At 37.2% G+C, this 13,255-nt stretch overlaps 1 protein-coding gene across 1 annotated transcript in view; it reads right to left on the bottom strand.

Moving 5' to 3' along the window:
- Positions 1-13,255, bottom strand: part of LOC104279402 (calcium-activated potassium channel subunit alpha-1-like) — a gene marked incomplete at its 5' end in the record, with an annotated part of 104,638 nt that overhangs the window by 60,294 nt on the left and 31,089 nt on the right. The window contains one exon of the mRNA XM_009876676.1: positions 6,922-7,015. Within this exon, the coding sequence (XP_009874978.1) occupies positions 6,922-7,015 (94 nt within the window). The remainder of the gene's footprint in view (positions 1-6,921; positions 7,016-13,255) is intronic.

Here is a 13,255-nt window from a genome sequence, read left to right as displayed (position 1 = left end):
TTCCTACCTGACTTTGGGTGTGGATGCATGTTTAAGAGTGTGTGCACACACGTACTTAATTTTAGGAGGTTTGCTGAAGATAAAATAGGAATTGAAGACACACTAGAGAACGTCTCATGCATTTGAAATTTCTCCTACAACTACCCTAACAAATTGTGGCAATTAACATGCTGTTAGTGTTAGATGTATGCAGCCAGTGCAGGTGCTAATAATTGAAAAAGCATTTAGAGCTTTTACACCCTGGCTGAATATTTCATGATGTGCTGCATGTTTCACTATTTACTCAGTGGGCCTCTGTCACTTCAATCTTCTCTGACTGCTTTGACTGGTGCTATAAAGCTCAACCAAGATAGAGTGACGGCTTGTCACAGGCAAACTCCAGTGACTCCAGGAGCTCGCTGGGACTAGCTGTGAAGGTTGTCACGACATTCTGATGGAATTCAGCAAATGTTTTGTGACTAATACACCCAACATTTGTCGGCTACCATTAGCCATTCCTTGTGACCCTCTGCAGTCTGCATAGATGGCATTAAGTTGTAATGAGAATTTGTTGCCTACGTGTGTTACACTAATGACACTCTCTTACTGATCTTTCCTTTCACAGGTTAATCAGCAACGAAATGTATAAGGATTCAGTGCTTAGCTGCACCAGGCTTTAGAGAAGAAAAGCCAGTGCGACAAGTGAAAGAAAATCTTCAATGTCATTGAAGTTCTTTTTATCTTCAGAAGCCTTGCTGAAGAGTTCACAGTAATTTATCAATACTACTAAGGACACTGATATAGAGCTGTTTACTGTAAGAATCTTGCTCATTAAAGTATCTTGATACCTCAGGACATGCTATGAATATGCTTCTGCAATATGAATCCCTTCACACAGAAAATGAATAAAATAGTTACCTTTTAGACTTTTATGTGAGTATTTTAATGAGGAGGAGAAAAGGCACACAGCCAATACGTCTTCCCATTTTAGTATTTCCTATTTATATCTACTCAAGCTGCAGAAATATCAGTCCTTGTAGGGTAGGGGAATGTATTGGAAAAAATAATTTTTCACTTGTAAAAAACCAAACTCACAGTTAAGTGGCATCATAAACTATAGAAGTGGTTTTTTGGCATTTAGATGAAGTGTGTAGTCTCTATATCTTATGAAAAAAGCTACCATTTTCATAAGTCAAAGTTTATAAAAAATACATTATTTTCTTCAAACCTGGTTTAAATCTAAAGAGTTTTGGTTTTTTCCATTGCCTTGATCTGAGTGGAATTTCTGTTACCCTCTGAACTTTATTAAAAAGTTCATTAATTATTTTTTCTGCAGGAAAATTGTCCTTTTCTTTCCCAACACTGATCTCTCATCTTAAACACACTTGTGTTTTTCTTAAAAATAGGCCTAAGACAATATAGTGGTTACTGAGCTACTCCTCTGCTCATGTTGGTTGTAGTGAACTTGTAAAACAGAATCAGGAAGTGAAATGTGCTATGAAATACCTGTTGTGTTGCAGCTTAGTTATCATTGCATATTAGGACTGCATAAAGTTAGCACTGTAAATCATTAACAAAGGATGTAGAGTACATGATGGAAATCTCCAAGGCTGAGGGACATAAATATAAACCATTAACATGGTTAATCAGTGAGTTTTCACCCCATCAAACCTTACCTTCATGTCTGGTTTAGGGGAGTCACAAAAAATCATAGAATCATACAATGGTGTGTCTTCGAAGAGACTTAAAGATCATCTATTTCCAACCCTCCTGCCATGGGCAGGGACATCTTCCACTGGACCAGGTTGCTCAAAGCCCCATCCAACCTGGCCTTGAACACTTCCACGGAGGGGATGTCCACAGCTTCTCTGGGCAATCTGTTCCAATGCCTCATTGCCTTCACAGAAAAGAATTTCCTCCTAATATCTAATTTAAATCTACTCTTCTTCAGTTTGAAGCCATTATCCCTTGTGTTATCACTATACTCCCTGATGAAGAGTCCCTTGCCTTCTTTCCTATAGGCCCCCTTTAAGTACTGCAAAATTATCAGATTGAACTTCTTTTACCGGATTTTGCTTGAGGTGTGTTCCCCTCTAGACCTCCCATCACTTTTTTTGGTTCCTGTGAGAAAGCTCACAGTTTCAGCTCACAGAAGGACAGCTCTACTGTGACAGGGGCAATATAAATTCATCCTGAGTGGCACTAGGAATGTGTACGTACATTTGAGTGTATTTAGCTGAGTGGGTGGATGAGGAGGTAAATGTACACAGCCATTGTTCATATACTTAGAATATTATATCTAACTTCAGGAAAAAAGACAGGAGGTTTTCCCCTCACCTTCAGATAAATAATCTCATAAATTTTACAGAAACATATGCCAAAAATCTCACTTTTTTCCACGTCACTTAGCTGGGTCGACAGTCTCAGAGCAAGTTTTATGGTTTGGTTGGGAATTATTTTAGATCCTGGATCAAGAAAAATCCTCAGGCTTACGAAATTCTCCTTGGCAACGCACTGAAAACCCAGCGTCCTCTGATGCCTCTGATTCTTATGTGATCAGGGACACTAATGATAATGACCCTTTGCTGAGTATGCTACTTGTCTAGAGGCCTATGTCAACTACACCACTACATTCAGAGTGGACAGGGACAAACTATTTGTTTGCTCTTCAGGCCTCCTGGGCCCTGTCATATGCTATTTGTTCTTGCATTAAGAGGTAGTTTGACTCAGCTGGGCTGACATTTCCTTCAAGTCAGTGTATTCCACTCATGCAGTAGCAGCTACCAAAGCATTAAGTGTGGACTTGAGCCCCAGCAACAATCCTTTTAAGTGGCTTTTTTGATTCATATCCAGGGCTTTTCACATTTTTACTGGTCATTCTGGAATCCAGAATGACATTTATTTTAAAAAACTAGCTTTGCTGTTCGATATTCAGGTGATATTTGATATTCTGCTCATATTTAATGTGACTGCTCACCTGCACCAAAACCTGTGACTGTGAGATGATGAACAAGTGATTTGATATTAGAGCATGCCACCAAAGGCATCAAATGGTTCTGTCTTTTTTCTCCATTTCAAAGCTGCTACTCACAGCTTTCTTTCCTTGTCCTTCCACTTCCTATTTAAATCTTACTTGCTGTTGTAAAAGGATGTCCTTGTGTTCACTTCTCCATAGGAAAAGTATCTGTTTTTTCCTATCAGAGTTTAGGCTATTTTTAAATAATATCCATGTCCTTGTGGGTTTAATAGGGCAGACCTTTCTTGATGTAAACCAGATAGAAAAAAACCATAACAATACAAAGTATTTTTCTAGCTAATTTGTATTTGTAGCTCTAGTTGGAATTTGAAGGATTTGTTCCTGATCGATTAGATTCTTCCAGTATTGCATCAGTGTGATTCTGCTCATGTCATTTGATGCAGTGCAGGGTTCAGTTAGAACAGTGGCTGTCTAAATGTGAACCTAGACCATTTGTGATGTGTACAATGAACCTCTGTGTGCTCACCAACTATTTACTTCATTTAGTAACTTACTGGCATTTAGAGACAGTAACATCAAAAAGATGACATTGAAAAGATGTCTTCTTTCTTTCTTTCTTTCTTTCTATCTATCTATCTATCTATCTATCTCATATTTGTCAATACAGCTTGCTATTTACATATGAGTAAATCTCAAAAATTCTCACTCTCTGACCAGGTTTATATAAACACCTGTCAGACCTGTTGTCACGATGTTCCAAGGAATCCCTATGATATAGCTTCTGTCCTCCATTCTACTCTAGTGACAGCACAAAGTTTTATCTTATGGTATAATTCTCTCTTTCCTGATTTGGCCCAGTCACTGTGAAGACCTAAAATCTATGCAGCATTTTCAACATTATCTTACCTGTAGGAGCGCTCAGAAAATGATACTAAAGTCAAAACTCTGATTACAATTTATAAATGAGTTTTTCACATATACCTCCTTTACATGCCCCAGATTTCCTGTCCTCCAGGCCCCCTCTAGATCCAGGACCATAGCTGAAGAAAAGTCTGCAAAGCAGCCAGCTGTTTTGGTGGGAGGGACAGGAGCAAAGCTGGCTTTTAAAGTAAATTTAGGAAAAATATTGCAAAGATAAGTATCAGCTACAGACACGACAGTGCTTTGGCTGATTTACCTCTTGTGCACTTTTAACTGACATAGACTAAAGATTTCTGGGCAGGAAAGCAAATACCTGCCACTTTAGGTAATTTACGAGGATACAAAATAGCAGATAATACAGCCCACCTTTGTTTATCGGAAAGGAGAAAAGCATTTGGCCATTACACACAAAGCTTAACAAAATTCTCTTCTGATTCAATCCACTTTGTCTTGTTTAGCACCCTGAACCAAAATTAAGACAGTGCAGTAAAGGGTAAGACAAAGAGACAGTTGGGTCTGGGGAGAGGCTGAGGGTGCCAACACAGGGCTGGTGAATAAATTTAGCAGTGAGGGTAAAGAGGAAGAAAACCAATGTCTGGATCTGGAAGCCTGGCAAGTTCTCCACTCACTGCTCGACCTGTGTTTAGCAATTCTGATGTGCTACTGAGCAGACAGCTCAGGCTCAGGACGACTACTCTCCCTCAGTCCCTCTTCAGCGGGCAATGAAAGCAGGCTCCACTTTGAAAATCTTCCCCCATCATGCAAACTGACACAGGCATGCTTTTCAAAAACCCACAGCCAATCTGTTGATCATTACTTATTTACAAAGGCCTTCGGGCAGAAAGTCCTGTAAAAACCATACTTGATACGGTATACACTAGCTTTTTCTGCTTGTGGAAAAAAGTACCCCTAAGGCTACCTCAAACCATCACTTTCTATTGCACATAAAATGTACCGTGTAACACTAAAGTATTTAATATATATGGTATAATATATCTACAGGAAAGGCATTTGTGTAGAAGTATGTTACCCTGTATTTGGTAATTTGATGTTTTGCTGAAGGCTATGACTTGAAAAAGCCTGCACCTAGTACAGAGGACCTGTCATCTCAGTACCCAAGAGCCAATAGAATAAAGAAGTACCCTTAAGCAGGAAAACTTTGACACAGCTTTGAAGCATATGAAAACAGTATAACTCCCCAGAATTATTATTACTCAAGATCAAAGAAATGAGGCATACTTTACATAGCAAACAGGGACAGCATGCTCAGCTCCAAATGTTTCAGCTCTTTCTCTCTCTCTCACTCTCTTGCTTTTTATTTCTACTTCCCCAAAATTTGTATTTGGTGGGGGGGGTGGAATCTCCCACATGTTGAAAACTTTAAGTGGTTAAAACTATTAGCACCAGATAAGAAGACTGCCCAAAGGTAAGTAAATTGAAAACGATGCGAGCATAACAACTGGCACCATAAAAATGAGAAGCTTGGCAGTATGTTCATTTTATTGTTCCTCATACACTGTAAACAAGCATGTAAATCAGTGTCATATGGGCAACGCTGAGCTAACAGGAAGGCACAGAACTTTTAATGATACATTTAACAGAAATAGATGGTCAATAGGAAAAAAAGCCACAGCTGGGTGCATTTTCCTCTGTGAATCAATTTCACTTGTAGTTCTGTACTCTAAACAGAGATGAAGATGACTTGTAGAAGTTACGTCCTTGAATACGTCCTATATTGCAGTAACAATAAACAGCTACGGATGCTTCTGTAACTGGCCAGAGAAAATTCCAGTCTACTGACTGAAATGCAAAGAGGAATACTACCTAGATGTATCCAGAGTCGGTAACAAAACAAAATCTTTCTCAACAACAAAAGAAAAGTCATGAGTGATTTTATGTATGGAAAGAACTATATATTCATACTAATTTTTTTCACTAAATCTCTGTGACTGCAGCAGGGTTAATAGCTATACATACACCCAAACTGCATGACTGTTTCTGTTTATGTATAAAACAATATTAATTTTTTTTTTGTGCATATATATATAAATGCTATGGTATTTAGTTCTGGATACAATTATGGGCTGAGGTTTTAGCCTGGCTACTTTAGATATGCAAAACCAAGGCAGGAACAGCCTCCTTGTAGAAAACTCCATGTCTGCTATCTGATCCTGTTCTGACTGACTTGAGTAGGCAAGAGGTGAACCACAGTGAGACAGAACGCAAATGCCATGTTATTTTACTAGATTCCAATTTCTTTTTGCAGTTCTAAGTTTTAAGAAACCTCTCAAAGAAACCTCTTAGAAGTAATTTGTCCTATGGAAGGAAACTACATAGCTATACAAAGGCCTATTAGTGTAAAATAATGTACACATAGCAACAGGGGAAAAATATCACTAACATGATGATATTTTCATCACCCATTTTTAGAGTATATACTACTCTCTTAAAAATCCCTGTATTTCATAATTAATGTGCTTTTAGCCTGAGTAAAACTGCATTAGTTTTGAACTTTGCTTTGGCAAGTACATAGATTATTAGACTTTTTTATCAGTCTAAATCAATTAACAGAAATTTTATTTCAATCGACAGGATAAAAGGAAGGTAATATTCAGGTTCATTTTTGATTGTGATGATACATCTCACATATGGCCTTAAGTACAGAAAACAGTACTCAGAGAGAATCCAACAAAAAGAGAATTGCCTGAGGCAAACTAACCACATGAGTTCCCCTGATTGGTTAGTGCTATCATTAGTGCCACTGCTGTTTAAGAACTACACACGGACAGGACAGGGTGACAGCTAAGACTTTAAAGCCTATGTATTTTTCAAACGGCTTTTCAAACTGTTTTTCATGACAGGATTTTTTTCAGCTCTATCATTAACTGCTGACAAGCTGACAGAATAAATACTTCAGCCTTTCAGAAACCATCTAACAATCTCTTTTTTTCTACCCCCTCCCCTTATTTTTGACGTGGGGGGAGGAGAAGGGGAAGGAAGGAAGGAAGAAAGGAGATGAAGATGTGAGTTTCTTACAGTCTTACCTCATCAGTTTGGGTGAGGAGTTGGGTGAATTTCGCATGCCTCCGTTTCGCTGCTTTTTTTTGGGTGATAGTGTCGACGGCTGCTCATCTTCAACTGGAAATATAAGGAACTCATGAGATTAAGTACTGCTCTAACTGCAATATGAAATACAAGTGAAGCAGCAAAGAACACACACTCTATGTCCATTCACGCACTGATACTTCATTGCTAACATAGGCCCAACAGTAATAAAAATCAAATACATGTTAGTCGAAGAGATTGGTTTGAAGGAGAAGCAGGGAAGAATACCAGGGCTTTGAACACAGGCGTTCAAACTGGTTTCATACTTCAAAAACAAAAGGGGGAAACCACATTCGGGTTATTCTTAGAGTTATTTTCAGTTAATCTGTGCTATAGAAAAGTAGAATTAGTGCTCTGCTATATTGTCAGAAAGATAAAGTACTATTTGCAATATCAACATAACAGCTGCCAGCCTGCTTTTGCTAATGAACTAGACACCAGTTGGTTCTTGCTCCTCACATGCCAAACAACAGAGTCTTCATGAAGAGATGTAAAATATTCAATGCCTTGATGTTCAATGATTCAGTTAGCTGGGAACGTGAATGCAGCCTGCCATTGTGCACAGATCTCCACCACAAGTCAGACCTCATCGCTCTACCCTTCTCACAAAAGGGAGTGAACAGAATGAGGTTGAATGGAGGTGGGGAGACAATACCTGTATAACAGAGGATGCACATGTTACGCAATCTCTTGATGAGGATGAGGTGCGTTTTCAATGACAGATCAAATTCCAGATGTAAAATCACTTATAGTTTTGTCAGTCATGAATTACTCTAGGATAGCCTATGTCACAATACATATTGCTTTTAAAAAAGTGCAGCTTCCTAATAGCTCATCTACAAGACTTAATCACCAACTTCACCATTTCAAGATTTTTACCACACTTGATAATCTGTGCAAAAGGTTTAAATGTGCTATCAAAGGGAATTATCTCATGCTTGCTTTCTCAAATTCACGCTAATGCTGAATTATTCCAATATAAAGAAGAAAGAATGCACTCTTTTTTTCCCCATCCTATTGTTAACTGGAAAATTAACTAGAAGATAAAATACCTGATTGCTTCAGAAGCTGTTACTTTAAAGCTAAAAGGAAAAAGATTAGTAATAGTAGTAGTAGCTATATTAAAAGAGCTTAATACACATTAGTAGTGCACAAGCAGAGGCTGGTAAGAAATATCTGTTTGCAATGACCTACGTGGGAATATCAACAAAACCTGGATAGAGGTTATCTGCTCTAGATTTATCCAGGAAGAAATTAAGCAATGTCCTTCTGCTCTACAACCTTCTTCTGACACTACTTTATTACAGACTGCGTTCTATCTAGCCTGTCATGTCTGTCTGTCTGTCCAAGACTGCTATGGAACTTCATTTTGCCTTGGTCAAGACCAAAGGACTGGGCCCAGAAAAGACAGGTGTCCTGTCTTTTTAAATGACCTGGCATCACCTAACACATCAAGGGAATTAAACCAAAAGAAATTATTGCAAAAGAAAGGAAAAAACCCCAAAACACTAGCCCCAAAATAAGTGCCTCAAACAGTGGTGTGAAAAGCAACTTGGTCTAATAATGATTTATTTCACTAACTCAACTTTCTTCTCAGGCAGCATCCCCAGAGACAAAGCCACTTCCTTCTCATTTCACTTTTCTTCTTTTTACCAAGTGTGAGTCCTATAGTGGAAATACTTACTGATGATTAGTCAAATACCACTTGTACTTTAGCCCAACGACAAATAGGCCCATAGAAAAATATACAAATTGCAATTTTCTTCCTGTGACAGTATATTCAGATAAAACTAGATCAATACTTAGGTATTTGTAACATGAAGTGAATATGCAAAGAACTACTCTGTTAGTAATATCTTTCTATTTCTTATTATAATAAAATGCAAGTATCTTTGTATTTCAGAACACCCTCTGCAAATCACTCTCTTGGAAATGGCCTAGTCTTGTTTTAAACTTGTCTATCAAAAAGTTATTCACATGCTATTCTATACAGACAATAGGTTGCTTTCAAGATATACACTGTGTTCTCTTGTTCTTCATAGGATATAAATATTCAGTTCCAATCTGATGAATCCACCATTTAAAAGATCAAAGGAACAAGAAGCATGCAAAATGTTTCTTCCAGAGACCAGCTACAACCGATATATTTTGTTCTCTTGGTAGTAAAAACTCTATATTTCAATTAATCTAATCTGCTACCATGGGGTTACAAGAGATTCAGTATTGCACCATAATTATTACGTTAGACTATTTTAACACTTTAAGGAAGTTACATACTCATCAGAACCATGTGCGGAATCTTATATTAATACAAGTCACCTGTAGATCATATCATAGCCGCAAATATTTATATGAACAACAGAAAACACTTCAGTGGACAAGTGGACAAGAATACTTTTCCAAATTTTCAGCTAGCTAGTAAGGCTCCTGTCTGATCCTTTCAAATATTGGAAGTTAGTACTATAAGGATCTTTTGTACTGTATGGTCCAACATTTGTGTTCTGCCGTGCTGCCAGATGATGCTACCCTGCTGCCCAACTAAAACCCAGTCTTATTAGTAAACATCCAGACAAACCACTTATAGACCTACATTTTTAGCAGTCTCTACTTATTTCTGATGCTAAATCTACAATAAATAAGCTCCCCCTTTTGATACGTGTCTGTCCTATTCAAACTGTGTTACTGTCACCAATTGTCTGGAAAGTCCAAGGCTAACGTGGCTTTAATTAATTACCTGTTAGCAAAGCTTTCTAAGGGATCTCAATTTGTGGCTACAGCAACACCTTGCTAAAGCATTGAAAGGCGGTCTATCTTAAGTAAATCATATCCAAACAAGATTTTGGTTTTCAGTGAAATCTGTGTGCAGCATTTACAGGGCATCTGCAGTTTAACAGCACAGCTCCATGAGCATCAGGGAAGGAAATCTATGAAGCTGAAATATGTGGATGGTATATAATGGACACCATTACCTATGGCTTCATTCCCAAAAGTGTGGCAATGATAACTCACAACTGGCTTCTTGGTAGTAAGTAGGACATAAAACATATCTAATTATTGTCCTTCAGATACTCCTAACAATTTCCTACATATTTAAAAAAACAGATCCAGCAACGTTTTTAGTAAAGCCATAAAATGTCGTTTTAGGATCATAGTTCCTGTGTCTGCACTGATTTAAAAGGGAATCTTAAATTTGCTTTTTTCTTATGAAAGACGACCATATTTGAATAATGGGCCATGATATATGACAACTCAGCTAGGATGTTGCACGTTTGACCTAGTGCTTTTGTTAATGAGTCCCCATTTTTAGTATTTTTGATGTTTTTATGCGATAGGATTTGTATTAAAATACAGTCATATTATATTATTCAGACTTTCTTTACCAGCTTTCATAGGAATTGCAAATAAGTTTGAGAGTTGGACATGGAATTTTATAGAATCGGAACTCAGTCCTGCCTCTGAGTTCCAGTAAAATTCAAGAGTTTGTTCGCACATTCCTAAGTGTAGCACTTAATGTACTGTTGTAACAACCCAGTGCTCACTTGTCTAATAGGCAGAGAATCTAACAGTTCTGCAGTTCAGGAAGACTCAGCGCTAGAAAAATGTCAGGCGAGTCTAATGAGGCTTCAGATGCTCTGTTTTACGCTGGAGTTTAATTTAAAGCTACACTGATGTTTTAACATGTTTGCTTATTCTTGAGTAAAGAGAATTCATTATTTCAATGACATAACCTCCAGACAATGTTCCATGAATTGATTTAAGATGTGCTGGTAATTTTTACAGCCCTAATGTGGAGCTGAACATCTGTAACAACATATTACTTGACTTTTATCCTCATTTCATTTTTTAAGCCAAATAAAGGGGAATGTCTTTCAGAAACAGTGGACAAGTTCATAACGTTTTTCTTTGTTATTTTGTTACTTTTTAAAAATAAATCTGTCTCCTTCACTGGCTCTCCGAGGTCAGTGGCAGAACAGTTTACAGACACTGGCTTTATACACCCCAAAAAGAGAAGGAATTTGAAATAACATCTATGTTACTGAACATCACATGAACTGGAATACCTGGTAAACCCATTCTGCCTAGCATGTAAATACTTCAGAGCAAGTAAACCATATGAAAGCTAAAGCACAAACCACCCAGGAACATTAGTTGTCTAGCTATCTCAATTAACTTATTAATCACCACATCTGGAGAAATCCACATGTGTAAGCACTTAACAGAGCATTAGTAATGTCATTGTCACATTGAAAACAGACTGCAAAACCATGCACAAACCAATCTGTATTATTGCCTTATGCATCCAACTACAGGGCTACCTACGGAGATCTTGGTTCAACTCAGGCTTTTGGGAGTGGTAGCGGTATTTTACAGGCAAGCTGAGTGCCCTCTGCAATCTACAGTATGTAGATTTTCCTTGTTCAACAGAACTCAGTAAGTTAAGGTGCAGCAGCGAGGGGTTGTTGGGTAGGAAGAGGCTCCCTTTACGGTTATTAACAAGTGGAACAGGTTCCAGGATTCCTTCAGTGGACTTGGCACCAACCAATGCATTAGTAGTTGCGTTCTTGAATTGATATGAACATTTTGGGTAACTTGATCTAGCTGCATTCTTTACTTCTAAATAATAAGAAAAAATTTAAATTAATGTCTTTGTATTATACAAACCACAGATATGAATCAATTTTGGTATTATGTGGAATTAGAGATTTTAAAGCTTAAGGTATCAGTTTCTACAGCTGAAATAAAGGTTTATATCTGCAGCTTTCGTAAGGTTTTTTTCTAAAAATGGATTTTTATAAAAGAACACTTATAAAAGGATTATTCCACAATATTATCATCTTTAAGCAATAATCCTATCCTAGGGTAAGTGTGTCTGAGGCAACACTTATTTCCCACATGTTGATAAAGGCTTTGAGATTTACTAGCTGTGGAAGATGTTTATTCCTTTGAATCTACTGAAAATGACAGGGGAGGTAGAGCACTCTGCTGCTATTTAAACAAATAAGGTATCATAGAAAAAAGTAAGGTCAACACTTCAGAATTGTGCAAGCATACTTATGGAATTAAACTGGTATTTAGGAGTCTACATAAAAGTTGTTGGGTACTCAGAAGTGCTGAATACTGTAAATTCCAGGAGGTCATACACAGCACCTCTGAAATTGAATTTCCTAAATATAGATTTAGCTTGAAACTGTGATTCTTAGTCTTCTATTTTTAATATATCAAAGCTAATTAAAAAAACTCCCCATATTAATACCTCTAACAAATGCCATCCTCTGTAAAGGACAAAAATAAAATGTTGTTCTGGTAAAAATATGCAGTAATGATCTTCTCCTAATGCTTGTTTCATTCCAAATGAGTATATTACAGAGAAGAAAGTATATTACAGAGCCAGTAAGATCTTATATTTTGTTATGTATTATGAGGTGAGGAGGTTAAGAAGGGAGTAGTTTATGAACTGATAATCTTATAGCATTATTTCCATATGTTTTAACTGACTTAAAGTTTCCACGTAGAACTTTGAGTAGACAGTAGCTTCAAATTATTTGAGGATGTCAGGATGGTTTTTGTCAGCTTTGTCTAGTTTATCATCAGCTAGAAACACTATTTGGTAACAGGAAAGATACGTAAAAACCATCCACATGCTTGACGTTTTTGTTCAAGCGCAAAATTTGTTTCTCTCACAGAAAAGGTAATTATATGTGAATTACAAGAGTCATCTGAATGCACTCTTTAACAAGTCTCAACTATTTGGTGACAAAGTATTCCCATTCAATGATGTCTGAATTGATGGCTTGCTACTACTCCACTGAGGTGGAGAGAAAAATCAGTGAGAACAGAATGAGAGTCTAGCTCATAATGTTATTCTGCTCCTTCCTAATAGTAGTTACATTTAAAGTGTAACGGTAATAATGCCTACTCATGAGAGCTCATGCAGATTTAAGTCACTGTGGGATAGCATATATCTTTGATTAGCAAAACTTCCATGAAAAATGCTGGGTATCATTGGATACATTACTTGGAAATTATCAGTCTTACCTCAGAGTTACTGGGTTTTTGTTAAATCTTGTACTTCTATCTTTGATAATCCTCCAGTGAAACAATTTTCAAATGAAAGAAAGTATCTGCAGAGACCTATCTCCCTAAACAAGTCACTGGTCAAGCATGTATTTAATCACTTTGAAATGCATTATTTCAGTTCTATATTTAAACTACAGAGAGCAATAATGGAAATAATCTTTATAAATCTACATGCCTGCATCAAAGTATCTTCAC

The sequence above is a fragment of the Apaloderma vittatum genome, unplaced genomic scaffold, assembly GCF_000703405.1.
Source record: "Apaloderma vittatum isolate BGI_N311 unplaced genomic scaffold, ASM70340v1 scaffold5619, whole genome shotgun sequence".
Taxonomy (NCBI): Eukaryota; Metazoa; Chordata; class Aves; order Trogoniformes; family Trogonidae; genus Apaloderma; species Apaloderma vittatum.
This window is presented reverse-complemented; position numbering and strand designations above follow the sequence as displayed.